A 23,813-nucleotide genomic window follows, 5' to 3' on the forward strand; every position below is an offset into this window, starting at 1 on the left:
GCAAATTGTCATGACATCCGAGCCCCCTATGGGGAATGCAGGGAGGCCGGGGAAATATTTAAACACCACAGAGGCGTGATGTTGGCATTTGGTCTTGAGCTTGTAGGTTCCAAGCGCATGCTTCTACAGAGCCGTTCCATTCATTCTTTACTTTTACTCGAACACAAGCCGAAATGTGGATAGCAACATCTCCGCTGGCGCTTTTGCTGGCCGCGACCAGCTTCTCCGCCGTCAAGGCGGTGGATACCTTGGTCGATCTCGGCTATGCCAAATTTCAAGGCGCCGTGACCGACCCGGATCTCGGCGTCAGCATGTGGAAGGGCATCCAGTTTGCCGCTCCACCGGTCGGCAAGCTCAGGTTCGCCGCCCCGGCCGACCCCGTGCAGACGGGCGTCGTCAACGCCACCGCCCACGGGCCCATCTGCCCACCCCAGCAGCCCACCGACTGGACCGTGACCGGTAACCACACTCGGTTCACCACCGACGAGGACTGCCTCTACCTGGCAGTCGCGGCACCCACCAAGGCCACGTCGAGCTCCAAGCTGCCCGTTGTCGTCCTCCTCCAGGGAGGTGGCTTTGGATCCAACTCCAGCCCCAACTGGAACCCCAGGGAGATTGTCTCCGACGGGCAGGTCGTCGTCGTCACCTTCAACTACCGCGTCGGCATGTACGGCTTCCTTCACGCGCGCGAGCTCGCCGCCGGGGGAGGCACATTCAACGCCGGCATCAAGGACATGATCAAGGCGCTGGAGTGGGTCCAGACCAACATTGCCGCGTTTGGAGGAAACCCCAGCCAGGTGGTGATTGATGGCGTCAGCGCCGGCGGTGCCGCAGTGGGCCTGCTCATGGCGGCCAACATCCCCGGCGGCAAGGAGCTGTTCGCCGGTGGCATCTCCGAGTCGGGTCCCTGGGCCACCATGCGCAACATGGAACAGGGCCAGGAGATGTACGACTGCCTGGTCGAGGAGAAGAACTGCAAGGGCTCCGCCGACACGCTCGAGTGCCTGCGCGCCCTGGACCAGGCCACCATCCGCTCGTCCAAGTGCTGGTTCAACCCCAACATTGACGGCGAGCTCTTCTCGGGCAGCCTGGCGGACATGTTTGAGCAGGGCAAGTACCGCAAGGTGCCGACCATCTGGGGCACCTGCGCCGACGAGGGCACCAAGAACGTGGACAAGTCGACCAACTCGGCGGCCGACTGCACCAAGGCGTTCCTGCAGCAGGACCCGACGCTCTCCAACAGCTCGCTGGCCATCCTGCAGAAGCTGTACGTCGACGTGCCGCAGCCCGTCTTTCCCGACGCCGGGCAAAAGTGGCGCCAGCTCTCCAACGCCCACGGCGACTACGGCAACAACTGCCCGAACCGCAACCTGCTGGACTACCTGTCGCGCGACGGCGCCGCCGCCTGGAACTACAAGTACGACGTGCTGGACCCGGCCGACGAGGCGGCGGGCCTCGGCGCCTGGCACACGGTCAACACGCACGCCTTTTGGGGGCTCAGCCGCGACGACACCGCGCCCAAGTCCTACGCCACCACCAACAAGCCCGCCGTCTCCCTCACCCGCAAGTACTGGGTGTCCTTCATCCGCAACCTGGACCCCAACAAGGACAGGGACGCCGGCGCGCCCCAGTGGACAAAGTACACGGCCGCGGGCCGCGAGAGGATCTTTATCCAGACCAACAACACCCACATGGAGCGCATGAGCGACGCGCATGCCTTGCGCTGCGACGTGATCAGGCCCATGTTCCTGAACCTGGCCAAGCCGGCCGAGAAGGGCACCGTCACCGAGTTGGACGCGGAGCTGGCGGCCAAGGTTGCCAATGCGAGCGACAACACGGCGTTGAAGAGGAGGAGCATTCGGTTCGGCAAGGCATAGTAACCTTGTATAACAGCTTGTACATACATTGGATAAAATGAAATGTTATCAAGGGACATTAATACAAAGTATTGTAAAGCCTTTTAACGCTGGCTGCGCGGAGATCAATGTACTACCGAAATCCGACAGCAAAGTGCTGAATGCCGTCATTTTTGTGGAGGCCAAATTGCGAATCCCCTGCCCAATTAAGGCAATGCAACGTCGTTTTGGGCATAGCGTTCCCATGACATCCACTTGCACCAAAAGAATACGAGATCTCATTTTGCTGCATCTATTAAGACTCGAGTCCCCACTAATTAATTGCAAGATCTCGCTTCATCCCGCCAAAGGACCAAGTTGACGATGTGTCTTGTCTTTTCGTCAAGGCCTTCAGCCTCGACCTCACCCCGACAACAGGCTGTCGACTGCCCCCCAATATGGTCAGAACATTCGGCGCATTCGCGCTCGCGGGCATCTTCAGCCTTGTGGGCTCTGTAGCGCACGCCCAAGGGCCAATTCATCGCCACTCCCGGCGAGCTTCGCAGAATGATGCCACCGTGGTTAGGGGCGTCTACATGGTCGAGCTTCAAGATGGCGTCACGCCCGACCAGCTGACCGACACGCTGGGAGCCGCCAACGTGACTGTGCACATCCGGCAGACCCTGAACTCGCGTATCTTCAAGGGTGTATCCCTCGACCTAGTCCTCGCCGGGGACGACAGCAGCGCGGCAGAAGGAGCCCTCCGCGCCGCCCCCGGCGTCAAGCAGATCTGGCCCGTCCGGGCCGTCTCCACGCCCAAAAGCGACGTGCAGTCCTTCCACCCCCTGGGGCCCTCGACGCGGCACCAAGCCACGCGCCGCGCCGCCGCCAACGACACGTACTACCCGCACGTCATGGCGCAGGTGGACCGCCTGCACGACGCCGGCATCACCGGGGCGGGCGTGCGGCTCGCCGTGGTCGACACGGGCGTCGACTACACCAACGCCATCCTGGGCGGCTGCCTGGGCGGCGGCTGCGTCGTCACGCACGGCTGGGACGCGGTCGGCGTCGACTCGCTGCTGGGCGCCAGCGGCGCCGTCGCCCCGGTCCCCGACGACGACCCCATGGACTGCGCCGGGCACGGCACGCACGTCGCCGGCATCGTGGCCGCCCTGCCCAGCGAGTTTGGGTTCCTGGGCGCCGCGCCCGGCGTCAGCCTCGGCGCGTACCGCGTCATGGACTGCGCTGGCTTCGGCACGGAGGAGACCATCGCGGCGGGCATGCTGAGGGCGTTTGACGACGGCAACCACATCCTGACGCTGTCGGTCAGCGTGCCGGGTGGGCTGCCGGATAGCTTCGTGTCGATGACGGCGGCGCGGATCGTCGAGGCCGGGGTGCCGGTCTTTGTGGCCATTGCCAACACGGGCGAGACCGGGTCTCTGTTCGACCCTGTGGCTCCTGCCGATGCGCGTCACGTCGGCTCCGTGTCGTCGTTTGATCCCGTCCAGGAGCCGGCTGTGTATGCGGTGGCGGAGTATGTGATCGACGACGGCGAGGTTGAGGAGTTTGAGTGGGTGCCGCTGCTCAATGGGCGGTACGACATGCAAGGCGGTGCGGACCAGCAGGCCTTTCGCCTGATTGACCTGAACAGCTTCGTGGTCAATGGCACGGTGATGGGGGGCTGCCAAGTGATTCCAGATTCCGTGCCGGACCTGTCGGGCTATCTGGTTTTGGTTGAACGGACCCCAGCAAATCTCTGTCTTTTCCGGACTCAGCGGGAGAACATCAAGGCCAAAGGCGCCGACCACATAATGTTCTGGGCCAGCGAAGATGTGTAAGTCATGCACTCCAGATTTGGGTTTTACTGGCCAGCACACCTCCAACTGACAACATACCAACTTGACCTGGTCCACAGAATCCGCGGCATAGTCAACGACGACCTGCAAACCTTCATGGCCACAACGACCCCCGCCCCAGCAACCGAGTGGCGCAAGGCTCTCGCCGCCGGCTCCAACGTCACCGTGACCCTCACCACCCCGACCAAGTCCAAACCCAAAGTCGTCTGGTCCGCCAACAACAAGACAGGCGGCTACGTCTCGAGCTTCAGCAGCTGGGGCCCGACTCTCGACCTCCGCCCCGCCCCCGTCTTTGGCGGCCCCGGCCGCAGCATCCTGTCAACCTACCTCCACAACGGCGGCCAGGGCGTCGCCACCCTCGGCGGCACCTCCATGGCCGCCCCTTTCGTCGCCGCCTCCGCAGCCCTCCTCCTGCAGGCCTTCAACCACACCCTCGACCCGCAGACCCTCCAAACCCTCCTCGCCAGCACGGCGATCCACTCCATCGGAAACCCCCACCCGCTGCAGGCCGGCGCCGGGCTCGTCCAGCTCTGGGACGCCGCGCACACCAAGGGCGTGCTCAGCGCGCCAAGCATCGCCTTCAACGACAGCGACCACCACGTCGCCGAGGCGCGGCTGACGCTGCGCAACACGGACGCCGCCCCCGCCGTCTACCGGCTGTCGCACACCGCCGCCGCGACCATCTACGCCATGGGGCCCGGCGCCGACGGCCTCGCGAGCATGCCGCTGCAGCTGGTCGACGGGCCCGCGAGCATCTCCTTCGCCGCCGACTCGGTCTCGGTCCCCGCGGGCGGCGAGGCCGAGATCGTGGTGCGCTGCACGCCGCCGCTGGGCCTCGAGGCGGCGCGCTGGCCAATCTACTCTGGCCGCGTGCAGCTCAACGGCAGCAACGGCGACGTGCTGAGCGTGCCGTACGTCGGCAACGCGGGCTCGATGCGCCGCGCCGTCGTGCTCACCCCGGACCAGGTATTCGTGTCGCCGCCGTTGAGCGCGGGCGCCGTCGTCACGCTGCCCGGCGGGTCGGGGTCGTCGTCGTCCGCGGCGATGGTCGTCACGGCATATCCCCGCCTGCCCACGCGCGTGATGCGGTACGACGTCGTGGTGCCGACGGGCGCCAACGGGACGGGGGCTGTGGGGCCCAACGGCACGACGCCGTGGTTGGGATACAAGACGTTTGGGCAGATGATGGGGTCGCCGCAGGCGGTGTTTGCCAAGGGTGCGGCCGGGTCCATCAGCTTTACAGGGTTGATGGCTGGAGGCAGGCGGTTGCAGGAGGGTCGGTATTCGATTTTGGTTAGTGCGCTGCGGCTCTTTGGCCGGCCGGACCGGGCGGATGTCGGTGACTGGCAGACGGTCGAGACGGTGCCTTTTGAGCTCCGCTATGGTAGTTGAAGCAGGAAAATCAGTCTGCAATATTTAGACATGTTCTTGCATTTAACATTTAATGTCAACTTTTACATTTGCTCACGCGCTGCAGCTTTTTGTACTGCCATCTAAAATGTTTACACTTCTGAACCAATCATCTTGGGGCAATGTAGCCAAAGTAATAATTGTAGCTGAAAGCATATGCTCAAATGGCCTGAATGTGTGATGACTCTGGCAAAGCTCCTTGTTTTGCGTCGGCAGCAAACTGTACAAAGTCCCGGTAGCTTGAAAACACCGCTTATCTGTTGTTATTGTGAACAGTTGTATAGCCCAATTTAAAATGAATTACGTCAGAAACTTCCCCTTGCTCTTATTCAAAGGTTGCGTAAGAGAAAAACTTGATTGGCGACATAGTTTGTCCATAGTGGTTCCAATCAGGGAACAACCATCGCGGACCCGGGTTCTCCGTGGAACTGTTCACACACGGTTGCTGCGCCAAACAAACCGTGCTTCCCTATTTTGACTGGTATTATTGGCTCACCGGCAGGCGTTACAATAACTTGGAGACAATGTATCCCGAAAAAGGTGCCTTTTGTCAGTCTTAACTCGACCAAGCTCTTGTTGAAAATCACGTTTTCCACTATCCACCCAAAGTACCTAAAGGACATACCATGACATGGGTTTATGGCCTAGCTTTGATTGCGATCACTTACACATATCATGCGACAGCTGTAACCCCCGCTTTTAACTCAGGTATAAGAAAGCTCTTCTACCTCTCGTCAATGCAACGGGTCTAGACCTGGTGCAAATTCTCCTCCCCGTCGGGGTTTGCATCTTTTGTCTTTCTAATATCTTTCTTTCTCTATTTTCAGTCGTTCGCTACCTGCTTATTGGTCTTTATCCTTTCACACGTCTCTACGCAAACATGCAAACACAAAGCCTTCTCGCAGCGGCCACCGCACTAGCCCTCCTTTCCGACGTCGCTCTCGCCTGGACCGAGAAATGCATCATCACCATCCGCAAGAACGATCCTGCGCTAGGAAAGCACACCTTGTATGATATGGTCAGCCTGCCACCGGACTCAGACTACACGTTTGGAAAGTTTCCCCCCGCCACGGCCGGGGTCACCATTGGCGTCGACGATACCTGCCGAGCGGGCCTCGTCGTGGGTGATTTGAACCCACCTTATGACTACAGAGGCATGGAGAATCCGTTTTATGGCTTGACTGGCGTGGAATTGGTACGGCAGCTACATGATTGGAGGGAGAACCCCGAAAACGTCATAAACTTTTCCTTGTGGTGAATATGACACACTCTTTTTAATGTCAGTCACGCATAAATTCATGCATGGCAAGACTAGGCCTAGACTAGGTAACCACCTCAGTTATCATAGTCGAAACAACGCCGATTAATTGGTCCCGGTGAAGTCGTCGCCACAGAGCAGCTGGCCAGATTCCCGGGTAAACAACTCAGATCATGCCCTGCACCACTTTCGGATTTGTGAAGGATGCAGCTTGAGGGTCCGCCAAAATAAACAAAGGAACAAGGAACAGAAGGAAAAACACTGCACTCCGATGTATCCACAAAACGCGGCGTTTTCATGCTGTCCGTGGAGAACTCTATCCCTGGCAGCGCAACAGATTGGAGCGCTGACCTAACCGAATCCTAACTGTACAATCGCGGAGCCGAGAGCTTGGCTCTTTCATCCGACAAACGACACGGGGGACCTAGAGGCCCATCCTTTTACCCCGGGACTTTGCTGACTGCATGAAATCTGCCCTGGCTGCTCGGTTACCCTCATTAGGGGCTTTACGGGAAGAACTCCAATCTTCCACACTTCCAATTCGCGGTTTATTTCACCTTACTTGCGTTCCCCTTTTCTGAGCCGAGGTCAAAGGGTGCCATTCTTTGGGCATTGTGTCAGTTGTCGGAAAGGATATTTCCTAGGGGTGCTCTCCACGGGCCGTTCAAGCTCGTTCTGTCGCACCTGTCATCCTTAATTGGCACGATCTGGCCTCGCACGCAGTTGTTAATATCCAACACCATCATGACGCAGGCACCGGCCGGACAAAACGACATTGGCGATGGCTGGGCATAAGGCTCCATCGGCTCGGACCGTGCGATCGTGCCATGCCTCAACTTTTTGTAATGGGAGGGGAACGACAAAGATCTGGACGAGATCCTGCGCACGCTCAATTTGCACATGGCCAGTATCGGTGCGAATCCAGAAGCCTCCAGGGACGACAAGGTGGACTGGTATGGGTTTGGGGCGTGTGTCAAGAGAGCTACGGGTTCAAATTCCTCAGACGAGATGCGGGTTGTATATCCCCCCTTACATTTCAATTGATTGACCAACTAACGCGCGGTTGACGATAGTACAAATGACAATGTGAAAGGTTTGGGTCCGGATTTCGACGGCACAAAACAGCGGATATTCCCAAGGATGAAAAGAGCCCACCTTCAAGTAGACATCGGCTTGCACGAGTGCTTCTGCAGGCCACTGGGATGCTTGATATCGTCAAGATTGTCGAGTATCGTGACCCTGACGCAGACAAGGGGGCTGGGTTCGACCCAGGGCCGCACAACGTACATCCAGTCTAGACAACATGGCTGATGAAGATGAGGTCTGGACGTCGGTGTTGAAAAACATGAAATCTTGGTAATGGCGAGATGCATAACCTATAGTGGGAGTCGGAACTTCCACAGCCGGCGAGGCATCCACCGTGACGTCGTTTAACCCTCTCAAATTCACGGCCTGCAGACGTGTCATTCGAGGCACCCATTCCACTGCCGTAGAACCCACTGGCTCAGGCGAATCACTGGCGGATAGGTTCTGCGCGTCCTGTGCTTACCTCCCACCGAAGGATGGCCCAGCAACTGGCGCAAGAGAACCAAGCATTGCGTCCTTGGAATTTCCTCCTCTGACGAAGAGGCCCGTGAGGCGAGTCGATGTGGGGAGCCGGGTGGCAATGACCTTTGACCAGAACCTGTGTATCCATGTGATAGACGACTCGGATCTGCGCATAGCACGTCTTGTCTGTTGAGTGTTGAGGAGGTTGAAATCCGATCACCGTCAAGGAAGACTGAGCGAGGTTGACAAGAAAACGAAGGACGGATGACTGCTCTGGAGGGTGTTCGTGAGCCCGCTTGCGATTCGAGTGGAAGAGCCATTAAAAGATTAAACAAGCTGTCCCATATGGGAATGTTCACATGAGGCTCATGGTTGGACCACAAATCATCGAAGAGGAGCGCCATCGAGTAAGCTCGCCTCTTCCGTGAGGGATTTTCATTCTCATATAACTGGACAAATTGCTTGTCAAATGCCAGATCACAAGGTTGCGCTCTGATTACAATTCGAGATCGTCTCCAGCTTCACCCGACCAGCACGACGAGGTCTTGGGGAGGAAGAAGTTTTGCGGTACGCAAAGGCGGAGGACTGTCCTCAAGACAGCAGACCCCGCAGAACCGCCAAGCCAAACCTTGCATGAAGCAAGTGGTCGGTAGCGCGTTCTGGGGAATAGTGGAGGATGGAGTTGCAGAGGCCGATATAGTCAGCGAAGTGGTGAAGGCAGCCGAGCACTTCTGGGCCTTTCCATTCGACTCGTGGTCCTTGATCCAGCTCCACCTGTTTCGTGACCGACGGTTCTGCGCGCATCGACTAGACGCCGATGCCAAAGGACAAGGGGCCAGACCTCGTGGTGCCGCGGACAATGGGGGTGCGAATGCATCGTAGACCTTCGCAGCTGAGCCCCATCGGACTCTCAGATTTCACTGCGGTAGCTACGGGTGATCCTGGGGCGGGCGTTGGTCAGGTATGGGCTCTGGTATCAGCAGTGACCAAAGTGGCTCCAGTCCCGGCAGAGGACTGCCCATTAACAACGGCAGCAGTAGCGGTGGCTAAAGTAAGAGTAGCGACAGCAGGGCTAGAGTAAGCTTAATTCTGTTCCGGCGGAGAAAGCAAGCACACAATGGCTGCATGCACCCCGGCCTGCGGGAGGTTGGCTCGGACCGCTAGGTTACACTGCACTCCATCTGAGACCGTCGGCGGCTGGGCGGACAGCGATTGGGCTGACGTTTGGGAAAACATCCAGTCGCTGCCAAACGCCTCGTACGAGAAGAAAGATTCCTAATTGAGCCACCTGCTTAATGAACTGGACCTAGATCTACTCCGGCAAGGTGAACAAAATCACACTCGTATATATCAGCGTTGCAGCGCGCCGGCTAATAACCCGAATCATTGCACGCATAACCTCAAACTAACAAAAGGCTGCAAGGGGTCAAGATCTCCAAGCAAAATCCGGATGCCGAAGAATCCCTGATGGCTCATTTGCCGACCTATATTCTCAGTGTTTCCTTTCGTTGGTGACATTTGTGATTGTTGTTTCGACAGACGACCGTCCCCTGCATTTTCGTGGCTTGGGTGGGTAAAGATGCTGCAGGTTACAGGGGGTGGGTTTCTCTCTGTTCAATCAACGGTACATCCCTTGGTTGCATTTTCAAGGAAACCGGCGTCTTGGTCCAGGTTGTACCGTGGGTTGTAGGATGGAAAACGTCTGTTGGTCTTAGATTGCATCTGCCAAACTGGCTTGACTGGGTGAAAATCACAATTTCGTGCAGAAACACAATTACTGGTGCCATACACTGGTAGGAGAATGCAAGATGACGAGCTTGAATACAGTTTACCTCAGCCCACACTGGTTGGTCGCAATGGAACGGGAGGTGAGCCACCACGTAAATCAGTCTCATAAATCGCCCAATTCTTCCTTCGTCACGTTGCATCTAAACCCAAGACGGAAATTTTGCTCGACAACACCATCACTTGATGCCACTGACCTTTACCACTGGTTTCCCGCTCGCCAAACGCAACTTTTGCAACTTGTTCCCGACATTCCGCCCCCTCTCCGGTGCAGACTTTGCAATACGCGTAAACACAGCAAGACGGGGTAGAGGAAGCAGCAACAGAGTGATGCAATCTCTTGGCGAGCAAACAAAGGTTGTGCAATGAAACATACCAACCAACAATCACCGCCTCTGTCAGCCCAACGGGGCCGGCTGCAACCTGGCACGGACCCCTCCTACCCCGGCTTCTGCCACCCAATGCACTGAATGTTTAGTGATGGCTCAGACGTACCTCTTACGGACTCTTTTGCCCTGCGCCGCATTTTACTACCAAGTCAAACTGCCTGTTGCGTCGGCAGGTTCCGAATTTCCCTCCCGTACATCCTGGGTGAGCAAGGGAAGGGTGACGGAGGCTACTATGGGTGAGCAGCCTGGGGGTTGAGGGCTATATCTGGGCATCCAGGCCCCGCAGCTGTTTCTGGAACTCTGCAAATCTGATTCTAGGCTAGATCTAATCTGACATTCCGTTTGATCCAGTTCTTCTGATCGATTGACAGTAATCACTTGTTTCCTTGTGCGCCTTGCAAACGCTCCACTTTGCCGGAAACCCCACTCTGCCGTACCTTGCCTACCTTCTTCCCTCGGAGACCTGAGTTGACTTGTGGCTCACTTTGTTCATCAATCCAAACAAAGAAAAAGGTTCTTGTTTCCCACAAACCCAACCAACAACTCGCCAAGAAGTTTGCGTAAGGAACCGGAAAGCAAAGGAATCAACGAGTCAGCGACGTGCCACACATCCTGCCACACACTCTCGCTACAACCCGTCACTCCAGAACTCAGAGAACTCCATCGTCAACATGGGTGCCGAAGCCAACGGATCGTGCCTCTGCGGAGCCGTCAACATCCACGTCGCTGGTGATCCCCTTGAGGTGGTAAGTTCAGAAGCTGCCCGCTCCGTTGCATCGATTCAACCCATGACGTACCCAAAACTCTTGCAACTTACCTCCCACACGTCACTCCATCATCACCACCAACTAACACAAGCCATCCCCTCCCAACAAAACAGCGCCTCTGCTACTGCACCGACTGCCGCAAGGTCTCTGGCGGCACCAACAGCGTAAACTGGTGCGTGCAGTCGGGCCAGGTCTCGATCCAGACGGCGGCCGGCGTGTCGCTGTCGTCCGTCGCCGTTAAGGCCGACTCGGGCGCCTGCATGACGGGCTTCTTCTGCCCCAAGTGCGGCACCACCCTCTACCGTCAGAGCACCGCCTTCCGCGGCCTGCTCTTCGTCAAGGCCGGCGTCTTTGACGACCACGTGCTCGACGCCCGCAGGCCCCAGGTCGAGGCCTACGTCGTGCACAGGCCCGTGTGGATGTGTGCGCTTGCTGGAGCGGACCAGAAGCATGAGGGCTGAAGAATGCGAACGGGGGTTGATGGGTTTTCGACGGGCGGAGATCCCGTCTGTACATTCACGCCTTTTTTTTCTTTTCTTGGTTTCATTTGTCTCTCACACATGTGTTTTAAAAGGGATCTACAGATGAGCCACGGTCGGCTGTGATCGGTGGGCTGGAACCGTGATGCTGCGCTGCAAGCCTGTACATGAGGTTCAGTTTTTAATGGGCTAATGGGATCTTTGGGAAGAGTAACGGGACCATCGAGAAGGTCGGGCAGTAAGAAAACAGATGGCCAAGGCAGCTAGTAATCTGGAGCTCATAGTCTTCTCTACATCAATAGAAGCTGATGTGGCCATGGAGATCAGCTGAACAATGCATCCAAGTTCCAACGCCCAGATTAGGTACCTGCTTGGACATTCCAAAATTGTAATTATGCGTGCATTCACCAGGTCCGTTCAACCTTGTTGTAGATTTCCGAGTCGAAGCTGGGCCAGACGGCTCATCAGAGCTGGAGTTGCAAACGGCAACCACAAACATGCAAGGTGAGTTGTACGTATGACCATTTTGATTTTGAGTCACCATTCGAGAGGAAAGAGCTCGATCCTGAGAGGCTGATCTTCCCGGTGGCTTGGATGAGGCCTTGGAAGGGGCTGTTCGGGGAGAGCGAGCTGACCACACAGCATTATCGTGTCTGGATCTTTCTCTTCTCCTCAGGCTCTTACTTTCTCTTTTCGGATTTTGCTGAGCTTTGCCAGCCCTGAAACTCATTTAACCTCGAGGTTGACTCATCCACCAAGTGTTGACATGCTATTACATCCCATTGAGCTTTTGCATATCATAAAGGTTTTGTCAACACAAAGTAGGCATTGTTGGATACTGAAAGACTCCAATGTGCTAGTATCACACAGTGATAACTCCATCCCATGAACAGAAATGAAAGAAGAACAGCAAGGAAAAAAGTGTCAAACTTTAGAGCATTTCTCCGGCAAGAACCTCACAAAGTGCTGGTGTCTTTCAGTATGGTGAGCCTGGCGCAGAGAAACCTGGTCCTGCAGTCGGAACAGTTAGTCCTTCTTCTGGGTTTCCTTCCCCTTCCCATGGCTCGATCCCCCCTTCTTCTGATCCTTTTTCGCCTGCTTCTGTTCCAGTTTCTCCTGCTTCCGTTCAGCCTGGATGCTGAGGGTTGATCTTCCATCAGGGTATATGTGCACCAGCCCACTCTTGGTTGGAATCTTCACGGTGACGTGTTCTTCTTCGTCTGCGCTGCTGGTGTCTGCTCCACTGTGCGGGCGATGAACAATATCCACCTTTTTTACATTAGCTTGATGCGCGAACTGTTCAATTATCGGCAACCAAATTTCCGATTGCGACTCTGTCATCCTGCCACCCCTTTTCCCACCTCTGCCGGTATTATCTTCGATCGTGAGCTTATCTCGCTTTTCAAGGCTTTGCGAGGCATCGTCATAGCTGCGGGCGCCGACTGTAGAATCACGCCCCGTCCCGCGCGCGACGAGAGCGGATTCCCGATCGGTGCCGGCCGCATCACGCTTTGCAACGTCGGTGGCACTGGCAGTGAGGTCGAGCAAGCCGGTCGGCATGGCGCATGCGGCGATGGCCATGCCGAAGACGACCGACGCGAGGCGGCTGGTGATGCGCATTTTTTGGGGGGTTTTGGTTTTCTTCTTTGGGAAAAGAGGGAGAAAAAAAAAGGAAAAAAAAAGAACAGAGTGAAGAAAAAGTGTTGAAAAGTTTGTTTGTGTCTTGGTAGATCAGAGAACGGCTGAAAAAAAGGGAAAACGACAAATGAAAGGAAAGACGTAGCGAAAGACCTCCGATAGTGATGATGATGAGTAAATAGTCGAGGAAGTTAGGGACATGGCTGCCTAATAAGTCTAATAACGACTCCCAGTCGAACCGATAGATTCAAATATTAGCCCCGCTGTATTAACTCGCCAATTTTCGGAGCAAGTCTCCCGTTCAGATGGCCATGCCATTTCCAAGAGACAGAACAAAAAATAAAGAAAGGAAAACTAGACAGGAACTGAAATACACCCCACACCGCTTCTTTTGCCCTGTGCCGGTGCCAAAGTATGTGATGATCATATAACCACTTGCCCTGTTCGTTCTAAATATGCAACTATTTCTGGTAGCTTATACGCATCTAGCCCTAAATAAACGTACCGGCGAGGATTTGCCTTGTTGTTTTGAGCAAATTGGAATTCCGTAGTCCGGGGAGCAAAAATATGTGAAATGCCTGATAAAATGCTTTTACCAGGGACAAGGACGAGGTAGGTATTTTGGGCTTCCAAATTCACGTGTAGGTGCAGGGTGCATTCGAGGATTACGAGTACATTCATCCAAGGATAGATGTGTAATCAGTGGCCCACTAGTGGCAGTGTCATGCAAATCCTGGCAGGGTCTCTACTTCAAGACGCAGACCTGTTGCATGATGGCCGACGACTCGCTCTCCGGATATGCGCCGGTGGTCGACAAACACAGTCCTCAACGCATGACAAATCTGTTCGCTGTTCGGGGCTTGAAAAAAGAGTTTTTAGTTCGGAAGCACCTGAACAAAAAGAGGTTTATCCGGATTTTCCGGCAATGGGGTGTTGGATACCCCCCGTAGTAGTTGGCACGAAAATGTCTTGACACTGAGCCCGAAGCAGCAAAGCCACGCATGTTCGGGCTGTATTAGGAGAAAAGATATTGTACGCATAAAGACCATTACGACTGCTCGAACAGGCATGTCTCTTTACTGTTTATGGCTTGTTTGTGATGTTACGAAATGCCTGCCTATTTTACGCTTTTAAGTTGAGTTCCGATTCGTATTCCGCATTGATGCACGATGGCGTCGTTGAACTCTCACCAAGGACTGCTTGCGTTGAGCCAATTAGTCCTGGCTCTAACAATATACTTTACGGCTTCGTGTCTATTTTATTTCATTTTTAGTTCACCTTCCATTACTCGGTGAGCCCTTGGTGTTCGTGGTTGGTCACCGTTGGTGCTATGTACCTGGTGCTTGTTTGTCTAGATACCTAATCCCTGTCAATTCAGTTCAGCCAGCCGAATCGACTACCCCGCCATTTTCTTCCATTCTGTTCGTGTCAAGACCAAGTGTGCCCTTCAATTCGACTTCACGTGGGGTATATGCTATCAGAGACAATTGCCATAACTTACACTGGCAATCCAGCAGCAAGCTGCAGGCCAGGGCATCTTGTAGCAGGAAAGATTGACTACTAACCCCGTCGACATTGCCAGACGCCTAGTTGTCATGACCGACAAAGACTTGTGGATGAACCGTCGGTTCATGGGAGTGAGTAGTAATCCTTCTAATACCCACCCATCTCTTGTAAATATTCATCTGCTTAGACAAAAGCTTCATAGGAACGTGCTGAGAAATATCTGGCCGGACGCTTCTGCCCCGTCCACCTGGGCGATGTAATCCAGGACCGCTACCATATTTTCCGTAAGCTAGGCACTGGCAGCCAGTGTACTGTTTGGCTAGCAAGGGACAGAGGGTAGGTCTTCTGTCTCCAGGGTGTCAATGGACGTCATCGCTGATCCCTGCTACTACGGAAAAGTGTGGAGGCGCGCCGTTATGTGGCCCTCAAGGTCTTTTCCGCCCAATATAGCAACCTGGACCAGATCTCAGTCGAGCAGATTCTTGGTTCGCGGCACGACGACCACAAAGAGAGCCATCCTGGCAAACGTCACGTCGAGCTGGCACTTGACAGCTTTGAGATAAAGGGACCAAACGGGCAAACTCACCTGGTCAAAGTCCTCGAGCCTCTCGGCCCCAACCTCGCGACAGTCATCGAGGAGGCAACAGACCGGCGCGCCGAGCTCAACGACTCCGAAGGCTGGGTCGGCAAGGCAGCGGAGGGCGACGGCTGGTCGATCCAATTTGCAAAAAGGGCTTGCTACCAGATCCTCCTGGGGCTGGATTATCTCCATGCTCGGCAGGTGGCACACCGAGATGTTCGGCCGGGAAACGTCTGCCTAGGCCTGCGGATGGATCTTGCTGAGCTGAGCGAGAACGCTATTCAACAAGATGTGTGGCGGGCTGGAGAGCCGGATCAGGACGAATCATCCGGTGAAGAAGGCGACGCCGGAGATGATGCAGCCCAGAAAGAGGGGCAGGAATCAGACTCGGGATCGGACTCGGAATCAGAGGACTCGAGGCCCGTCTCGCCAAGAATCTCAAAGATGATGGAACAAGCCAAGCTGTGCAGGCAACTCACCGAGCAACAGTGGGCGGAGTACAGAGCAGACCCGGGCGATGCATCAGCCGAGCCTCACACCCCCGCCTGGAACAAGGCCAACTTTGTCAGGTCAGCCGAGTGGATCGAGCTCCTGCACCGCTCCAACCGCCAGCCGCCCCGGGATGGCGAGATCCGCTACACGGTTGCAGGAGCCCCTCTCGCGGACGAGGACGACAGCTCACACATCTCCCCCGGTGGCGACCCCCCAAGCAAGCCGCCCCCTTTTCGTGTGGTCCTCGTCGACCTGGGGTTCGCGTGCCCGTTCTCCGAGTGCGAGAGCCGGAAGCTGGTCAACGCCCTCGCCTTTGCGCCGCCCGAGGGCCTGCTTCCCGGCAAGGACGGCAACGGCGTGCCGTGCTCGCACCGCGGAGACGTCTTCTCCCTGGGCCTGCTGTTTTGGCATGTCGTCATGCTGCGGCAGCTCGCCGAGCCGACGTTCTCGCTCCCCGATGACGACAAGAGGACGCAGACCAAGAGCCAGCTGCTGCGTGACTTGGCTCAGCGTATCGGTCCGTTCCCCGCGGAGCTGCGCTCGTCTTGGGCCGACGCGGACCGGTTTGTCGATGGCGAGGGCAATGCTATCGATAATCTTGCAGAGGTGCACGGCGAAGAGGTCGAGCCTGGGGACTTTGAATACGGGGATATCTGGTACCAGGGGAGGCAGAGGAAGCCCCTGGACATGTCGGATGGTGAACTCGAGGTTTTTGTCGGGCTGGTGCTGTCCATGCTACGGTGGCAGGCTGAAGAGCGGCCTTCCACGGCTGAGTTGCTGGAGCATGAATGGTTCAAAGACCTATGCGAGCAACAATGACCACTCTTCATTGGGGGTAGCTGTATCATGCTTATGGGCCCGAGCTTTGTTTGTCTCACTTGATCACTCCTGGACCACTGAGAAAGACAGATGCACCATTGATGGATGAGCGGCCGTCGTCTCCCATTTCCACCAATGCCAACATCCCCTCAGACCTTGTAGAGACCCATGGTTTTGATCAACGGGCCGGGCGTGCCGCCTCGTAGACCCTCTACTTTGAATTCATCGCACTCGATGCAAAACATATTTGAGATGGAGGAGATACCGGGCCGGTTGTAGCAGTAATTAGCACATCCGGGGCATTATGCCTCCGTTTGAAAAGAAGAGGGTCATGCAGCCATGATATGATGCATTTGTTTTGCGAGTTCGGGCGGTTTACTCGTAGCAGGAAGAGGGTGTGCTGTCACTGGTCAGTAGGGCGGACACTACGCTAAAACCCTCTTTTGACAACGTGGATATCGACCGGCCTCTTGTAGCAAGCCGAAATGGGGTCTGACCGTCTTGGTGAATTAGATTTATCATTTCTCTTGTGCCAATGAGGAGCTGGGCAAGTAAACACCGTTTTGTCCAACGGTGGCTCTCCCTGATGGCGTGGAAACCGGGCAAGATCAGTCCCACGGCAACTTTACATTCAAGCTACTGGCTCAAGGTAAGTTTTAGGTTCTATCAATACCTGGTATCAAAGCTACCCACAGCTATGTCAATCGACAACAACACCAGCATGTCTTCTGGCTGTCTGAGTAATCAGTGTTACATCAGGTTATGGGAGGCCCTTATGTGAGCCCCTTTTACTCGCAGCCCGATGGGAGTGAATCAAGTTGGTTCAATACGTCATGTCACGGCTTCACGTGTGTTCTGTTACGACCAGACAGTTGGGCCGGTACCAAAGAGGCCAGGTGGGGTCACACCCCTCCTGACGACACTCGCCCAAAAGAGATACCGACCGGCAGAACAACGATTACCTAAGGACAAGGCCACGAGATCTCACGTGACCTCACGTAACGGCCAAGTAAATGGATCTCTATGATCTGTAGAATCTCAGTTGAGAATCACAGATCAAACAGATCAAGAGGGATCACATTCGGAACATAGTCTATATAAGGCACGCTCATTACCATGTAGATAGATTCGATTCTAGGATTGCTTAGCAACAATCAAACTCTAGTTAACCTCAATACTTACTTGAGAACGATCATAACTTCACCCCCAGTCATTGAGAACCCCAGTTACCCAGCCAGACGCTCAGTTGCTTCAACCCACTGTACTTTACCCTAAGAACAGGTTACCCGATACCTTGATCGTAACATGTTCGCTTAGCCTCTCACGAATCTCTTGCCTGTTTGAGTGATTTACCGTGCAGCAGCGAATTGTGAGGCATTGAGGCTCCTTTCTACCCGAAGGTCCAAGCCGAATGGTTGGGATTTTGAGCAGACTCGACAGGAACAAATGAAGATATATGACGGGGAAACAAAGGACATTAGCGGAGGAGCCTAACTTGGACTTGACGCACTGGCGGAATGAATATGCCTGCAGCTGACCTGGGGTTTGAGGCAATGCAACTCTGCTCGTCTATCTATCATGTATGATGTATGCATCTTTGTGTACACGCATTTGCCAAAAAAAAAGAAGGGCCGACTTGGCACATGGCTTCAAGCATTTGCCCACCGTGCTTGATGAGCTTGTGGTGGTGTTTTCTGTGAATCTGGGGAAGAACATCACGAGACCAACCAACCATAATCGTAGATGACTTCCCATCTGATGTTTCAATGCAGATAGATGCCTCGACCACACCGAAAAAAAGATGCATATTTTCTTCACTGAATAGACGCCGTGACCCTTGTCTTGTCGGGTCGACATTCCCGCAAAGCCAGGGGTGAGGGAGGCGATGCACAAACGCCAAGATGACATTGAAGCGGACGACGGAGGGCCAGGTCCGGAATGATCCATTGTGCTTTTCCAGAAGGGCTAGGTTAGGCCCCCAGGTCAGGCCCCCCCGACCTTTTTGCACCCCCGCGGTGGCGCCGATCGCAACGGTCTCCACCAGCATAATTCTGCCCTGTAACACCAAACATAGAAGAAAGACAAAAAAACAAAGAAATTAAACGATATGTGGGAACTGAAACATGTTCACCAGGGATTTGGCAGTGCGGGCCAAGCGATAGGGAAATTTGCGCTGCCTCATGTTGATGTTTTTTTTTTCTGTCTCCAACCGTTTGCTCTCGCAATCATTTCCTTCTTTTTCTTTCGCGCTCCCCTCTCGGAGGCTGAGTGAGCTTTGCCAAGTCATTGTTAGTCGCATCGAAAGTGCACAATCGTCACATTGATGACTCGATGGGGTTTAGAGATGGAGCGAGACTCGCTGTCAGATGGATGAGCTTTTTTGACAGGTCTTTAGCAGCCGTTATCGATATCCCCAAATTCCCCGACCGTGGTAGGTTGCAATACCGTGCCGTTGGTTGGCGTAGTGGTTACCATTACCGGCATAAGGTCCACCCACAGGGCAGCGCGAAGCGTGCAGATTGCGGAGAAAAAAAAAGGGCGGAACTTGGACGTCCACAAAAATGGGACACACACCAGGTTGCTAAAAAAAAAGCCTTTGCATCGTGACAAGCCGTGAGTGCTGATGGACGGGGAGAAGGGAAGAAGCTTGAATATATAAATCTTGGCATTGTTCTGTCGACTGCCATATTTCCCACCAAGCAATCGGGTCCCTGTCGCATATTTTCGAGATGGGATTCCAAGTGATTGGTGGGACAACAAGAAAATAAAGAAAACACAGGTGTGTAGGTGAAGAAGCAGCTTGCCGTCATCTGGGCGTCGCGAGAAAATGAAGGGAGGGATGCCAAGACGGAGCCTAGCCCACGACCTTATGGGTCGAGCAAAAAGCAAGAGAAGGAAACCTCACGGATGGAAAACATCTATAAGAAGGAACGTTTGAACGGTTTATTCATTCTCAATTCTGGTCTTTTCTGGCACCGCTCCGGCACGTCATTCATTCATCCCTCCCAGCTTCGGCTCATTACCTTTGCCTCCATCCCCGTCCCTTTGCTGGTTCATTGCCACTTTGCGCCCCTCCCCCCGCCCATCATGAAGTCGACAACCTTCCTCAGCCTGCTGGCGGCTCCGCTGGCCGCGCAGGCGCACTACATCTTCAGCATCGTCTTCGTCAACGGCGTGCAAAAGGGTGGCGACTACACGTACATCCGCAAGAACAGCAACACGTACATGCCGTCCTTCACCAACGACATAGTCAACTCGCCCGACCTGCGCTGCAACACGGGCGCGCGGGCCAACAGCGGCACGCAGACGCTGACGGTCAAGGCCGGCGACAAGATCGGCTTCAAGCTCTGGTACAACGAGTTCATCGAGCACCCCGGCCCGGGCTTCGTCTACATGTCCAAGGCGCCCGGGTCCGTGGCCAGCTACGACGGCAGCGGAGACTGGTTCAAGGCCTACGAGACGGGCCTGTGCGGCGGCCAGCCCAACTCGGACGGCGCCTGGTGCACGTGGCAAAAGGACCGCATCGAGTTCACCATCCCTCCCCGCACCCCGCCGGGAGAGTACCTGGTCCGCGTCGAGCACCTGGCCATCCACGAGTCGCACGTCGGCAAGGGCCAGTTCTACATGGAGTGCGCCCAGTTCAAGGTCGAGGGTCCCGGAGGCGGCTCGCCCGGCCCCTTGGTCAAGATCCCTGGTCTGTACAAGGCCAGCGACCCCGGTATCGCCTACAACAAGTGGACCAACAACCCGGCCCGCTACGTCATGCCCGGTCCCGCCGTCTGGGCCGACAACGGCTCCTCCAACCCTTCCAACCCTCCCTCCAACCCTCCCTCCAACGGCGGCGGTGGCGGTGGCGGCTCCGGCTCCGGTGCTCCCCTTTATGGCCAGTGCGGCGGCGAGGGCTGGACTGGCCCCAAGACCTGTGCTCAGGGTACCTGCAAGGTGTCCAACCAGTACTACAGCCAGTGCTTGTAGGCTGGGAAGATTGAGGATGTGTGATGATCCCAGGGGGAAACGTTTCATTCTGAGGGGATGTGTGGGCATTGGTGGAATTTGGGAAACAACAGTCGCTCCTTTTTGTCGCTAGATTCTGTCACGGTTTTCCGTTGTTTCTCGGTCGTAACTTTGCTCTTTTTCCATTCTTTGCTAGAATAGATAGCTCGCTGTCGGCTAGCATTATTGACTTTCTTTAAACCTGATCACTTGGGGAAGTAGTAGTAGTAGTAGTATTAGTTAACGCCGGGCTCGGCCCGGCTTGTTAGCCGGCCGTTAGCAACCTCCCGAGGGGTATCTCGGCGCGCGTTCTATCTTCTTTATTTACACAGGGGGAAAACAAGGAGGGCAGAGGCGGATCGTGCCTGACCGGGTTCGGGCCCGGTCCTGCTTAGGGGGTTAGTTCACTGACGCGACCCCGTGCCTAAGGTGCACGGAGGGTTCGTCTGACGGCTTGTGCCGTGAAGTGTGGGTGAAAAGGCAGTAAGTCTATTCCTCGTCAGAGTTCGAGTCGTTTACGATCGGTGTCCCTAGGCGTAAAGTGCGTTCGTGGCGCGCGGGGCGCTGGCGGGCCGCTCTGGGGCGGGCGCTGAAGTAGTTGGTGGCTATCGAAAACGCCTCAAAGCTTTTCGGTTGCCCGAGGCTTGTCTGGAAGAATTTGCGGCGTTGGGCGCGGTCTGGCGGCCCGACCGGCCGCTCGTTATCAAGCCACGGCCAGTTTCTCCACACCGCCCGCGAATAGCGGCAGTGCACCGGGTGCTCAGGGGAGGTCCGCTTCCAGCACCAGGCACACGAGGTGTTTGCATCCTGGTGGTTGAAACGGTCATGGTAGGCCTTGAAATCGCCGTGGCCGGTCCTCATGGCCAAATAATGGCCCAGTAGGGGTCTTGGCAAACGCAGTTCCTCGGGCTCCTTTCTCGGTGTGTATTGGAATTTCCATTCCCTATATGCGGGGGACCGTTCACAGAGTTCTTTACGCCACCAGTCCTTCTCTATATTCGAAAGAATGGCTCTGAGGACCGTGCCGGCACCGCTATACGTGGTTTGCTGAGCCCTCGGGTCTGGGTCCGGCGGTCCGGCGGAGCCGGCCTTGGCCAGCTCGTCAGCCCGGTCGTTTCCCGGGATTCCCTGGTGCCCAGGGCACCAACGGACCCGAACCTCGGTACCTTGTTTTCGGAGTAGATCGACAAGGTCATGGAACTCCAGAAAGGCCCATTGGGACGAACGCGGCGCGTCGCCTCTAAGACCCCAAATAACCGAGGTGCTGTCCACACAAATCCAGATCCGGGCGCCTGGCTGGGCCTTGGCTGCCGCCTGTAGCCCTTTTAGGGCGCCAATCGCCTCGGCGTCGAAAACGTGGCTTTCCGGCGTAATAGATGCGGAGCCTGCGGCAAATTCCAGGCCCGCCCTAAAAGCGGCCCATCCGTACCCTATTTGGACGCAGTTGTTTTCGTGTTTTTCCGAACCATCCGTATATACCACGATATCGTCAGGTGATACCATGTCCAGCCATTTGATAAAGCGGCGGGCCGCTTCCTCTTTCGGGACTCCTCCGGTGGGGTCAGTGCGAGAATCCGGGGCATTGCGAGGTGCGCGCAACTCTAGTCTCCGGATCCGCGGGAGAAGTTGTGCAGCCGTTTGCAGGGTCGTGGCCGAATGGCCCGAGTTGCGGGCACGAGGTGTTTCACGCAGGCGGCTGACAAGGGGGTGCCCCTTGTCCGCGAGCCTTAGTCGGGCGCCGTATTTCAGGCGGGTGTAGGCCAGCGCGACGCGGGCCGAGGGTAGTCCTGCGTCCCTGAGAACAGTGGACGAGGGGGTGGTTTTATACGCCGGGAGGATTGCCCGTGCCGCTAAAACCAGCGGTTTGTTCAATGCTTTGAGGAGTCCTCTTTGCTTGTGCGCTGGGTTGTACCATGCCTCGGCTGCGTAGGTGGCCGAGGAACCCACGCATGCCACCGCTGCCTTGCGAAGTGCAGCCGCAGGCGGTCCGTATCTTACTGCCCCAAAGCTCTTGAGGTGGGCAGCGACCGCCATTGCTTTGGCAGCCCTTTCGGCCACGTGGCGGCGCCCGTCTAGCCGTCGGCTGAACCAAAAACCAAGCCAACGCATGCCCGGGTAGCGCTCGGCCCCGGAGGCGCTTTGTCCGCGTCGACCGCCCGGTAGTTGGACCGGGGTAACCGTTCTACCATTAATCCGGATTTCCGGGTTGCGACCGTGCCTTTTCTTAGTGATATGGATCACCTCTGTCTTTTCCGCTGCAAAGTGGATCTTCTCTTCCGCCGCAATTTCGTGCATATCCCGGAGTTTATCTTCCAGCCAACGTACGTTTTCCTCCAACGAGGGTGACGATTTCCATGTAAGCACGTCGTCTGCGTATGCCAACCGCCACTTCGTACCGTTTTTGACGAGATACGCCAAATATAGCATATATAGGATCGGGGAAAGGGGAGACCCTTGCGGGGTGCCGCACCCAAGCCGCCTAAAGCCCGTGGTCGTACCCTCCAGCCGGACTCGGGCCTGGCGGTCGTTTAAAAAGTTAATCACGAACCTGAGGAGCATTTTACTAAACCCAAGGCTCCGCATTTTCCGTATTAATCGCCCATGGAGGAGGGCGTCGAAGGCGCCTTGGACGTCGCATGCGACAAGGGTAACTTCCTCCCCGCGAGCTAAAGCCTGCTCGATATCGTGGGCGAGGGCACAAACCAGATCCGTCGCCGATCGTTTGGGTAGGGCACCGCCGTGGGTGCAGCTAAGGAGCCCGTTGTCGTGTATGGCCCAAGCTATCCGGCGTGCAACGAGCCTCTCGAGGCCTTTTCCGATGCAGGAGAGGAGGGCTATAGGCCGCCAGGATCGAACGCTGCTCCGGTCTTTCTTCCCCGTTTTCGGTAGCATCGCGACTTCGGCCTTCTTCCAAGGCGCTGGGAAATGTCCGAGTTCCAGGCAACGTTGGTAGAGCCTGCGCACCGGCTCGGCCAACGAAGCCCATCCGGCTTTTAGTAGCCGGACGGTCATTCCGTCGATGCCCGGGGACGTGCTCGTAACCCCAATGCAGGAGCGCTCCGCCTCTTCCGCACTAACCTGGGTGTCCCAAGGGATTTTAGCCTCGTCCGGCGACCAGGCCTCCAAGGGGTCTCCCTGCAGGTCATCCTCCGCCGAAAATCGGCCAAGCACCTCCCGTTGCAGTGCTTCCGCTTTTGCTAAAGGCTCGCTCACTTGCTCGCCGTTAATAACCAGCGGCGGGGACCGGAGGCGTGGTCCGGCTCCCAGCCAGCCCACCATGTTCCACAAATCCTTATCGTCGCGCAGTTGGTCGATCCGGTGCCTCCAGTACTCCCGCTTCGCGGCCCGCACCCCTTTCGTATAGGCTTTTTCCTCGGCAGAGGCGTCTGCCCTATTTACAGCGCTCCGTTTAACCCGCTGGAATTCGGACCAGAGCCGCTGGCAGTTTTCGGTCCACC

General features: G+C 56.0%; 9 protein-coding genes across 9 annotated transcripts; 7 read left to right on the plus strand and 2 right to left on the minus strand.

Annotated features, from left to right (window-relative positions):
- Window positions 1-173: 173 nt before the first annotated feature.
- MGG_08416 (lipase 1) lies at window positions 174-1,877 on the plus strand (the record flags this gene model as incomplete). The annotated part of the gene is made up of 1 exon (XM_003715593.1): window positions 174-1,877. The coding sequence occupies one exon, from the start codon at window positions 174-176 to the stop codon at window positions 1,875-1,877; it is 1,704 nt and encodes a 567-aa protein (XP_003715641.1).
- Window positions 1,878-2,186: 309 nt separating this feature from the next.
- On the plus strand, window positions 2,187-5,248 carry MGG_08415 (serin endopeptidase). The gene is made up of 2 exons (XM_003715594.1): window positions 2,187-3,669; window positions 3,751-5,248. Exons 1-2 carry the CDS (start codon window positions 2,294-2,296, stop codon window positions 5,081-5,083), a joined length of 2,709 nt encoding a protein of 902 aa, XP_003715642.1. The 5' UTR covers window positions 2,187-2,293; the 3' UTR covers window positions 5,084-5,248.
- Window positions 5,249-5,981: 733 nt separating this feature from the next.
- On the plus strand, window positions 5,982-6,359 carry MGG_08414 (uncharacterized protein; the record flags this gene model as incomplete). The annotated part of the gene is made up of 1 exon (XM_003715595.1): window positions 5,982-6,359. One exon carries the CDS (start codon window positions 5,982-5,984, stop codon window positions 6,357-6,359), a length of 378 nt encoding a protein of 125 aa, XP_003715643.1.
- A 617-nt stretch (window positions 6,360-6,976) lies between these two features.
- Window positions 6,977-8,055, minus strand: MGG_15095 (uncharacterized protein; the record flags this gene model as incomplete). The annotated part of the gene is made up of 3 exons (XM_003715596.1): window positions 6,977-7,309; window positions 7,647-7,811; window positions 7,909-8,055. The coding sequence occupies 3 exons, from the start codon at window positions 8,053-8,055 to the stop codon at window positions 6,977-6,979; spliced, it is 645 nt and encodes a 214-aa protein (XP_003715644.1).
- Window positions 8,056-8,266: 211 nt separating this feature from the next.
- Window positions 8,267-8,789, plus strand: MGG_15921 (uncharacterized protein; the record flags this gene model as incomplete). Its single annotated transcript, XM_003715597.1, has 2 exons — window positions 8,267-8,314; window positions 8,427-8,789. 2 exons carry the CDS (start codon window positions 8,267-8,269, stop codon window positions 8,787-8,789), a joined length of 411 nt encoding a protein of 136 aa, XP_003715645.1.
- A 1,963-nt stretch (window positions 8,790-10,752) lies between these two features.
- On the plus strand, window positions 10,753-11,309 carry MGG_08412 (uncharacterized protein; the record flags this gene model as incomplete). Its single annotated transcript, XM_003715598.1, has 2 exons — window positions 10,753-10,827; window positions 10,962-11,309. The coding sequence occupies 2 exons, from the start codon at window positions 10,753-10,755 to the stop codon at window positions 11,307-11,309; spliced, it is 423 nt and encodes a 140-aa protein (XP_003715646.1).
- A 1,044-nt stretch (window positions 11,310-12,353) lies between these two features.
- MGG_08411 (uncharacterized protein) lies at window positions 12,354-12,947 on the minus strand (the record flags this gene model as incomplete). Its single annotated transcript, XM_003715599.1, has 1 exon — window positions 12,354-12,947. One exon carries the CDS (start codon window positions 12,945-12,947, stop codon window positions 12,354-12,356), a length of 594 nt encoding a protein of 197 aa, XP_003715647.1.
- Window positions 12,948-14,560: 1,613 nt separating this feature from the next.
- MGG_08410 (uncharacterized protein) lies at window positions 14,561-16,362 on the plus strand (the record flags this gene model as incomplete). The annotated part of the gene is made up of 2 exons (XM_003715600.1): window positions 14,561-14,602; window positions 14,878-16,362. The coding sequence occupies 2 exons, from the start codon at window positions 14,561-14,563 to the stop codon at window positions 16,360-16,362; spliced, it is 1,527 nt and encodes a 508-aa protein (XP_003715648.1).
- A 3,087-nt stretch (window positions 16,363-19,449) lies between these two features.
- Window positions 19,450-20,337, plus strand: MGG_08409 (cellulose-growth-specific protein; the record flags this gene model as incomplete). Its single annotated transcript, XM_003715601.1, has 1 exon — window positions 19,450-20,337. One exon carries the CDS (start codon window positions 19,450-19,452, stop codon window positions 20,335-20,337), a length of 888 nt encoding a protein of 295 aa, XP_003715649.1.
- Between the last annotated feature and the right edge of the window lie 3,476 nt (window positions 20,338-23,813).

Source organism: Pyricularia oryzae, chromosome 2 (genome assembly GCF_000002495.2).
Source record: "Pyricularia oryzae 70-15 chromosome 2, whole genome shotgun sequence".
NCBI classification, from domain to species: domain Eukaryota; kingdom Fungi; phylum Ascomycota; class Sordariomycetes; order Magnaporthales; family Pyriculariaceae; genus Pyricularia; species Pyricularia oryzae.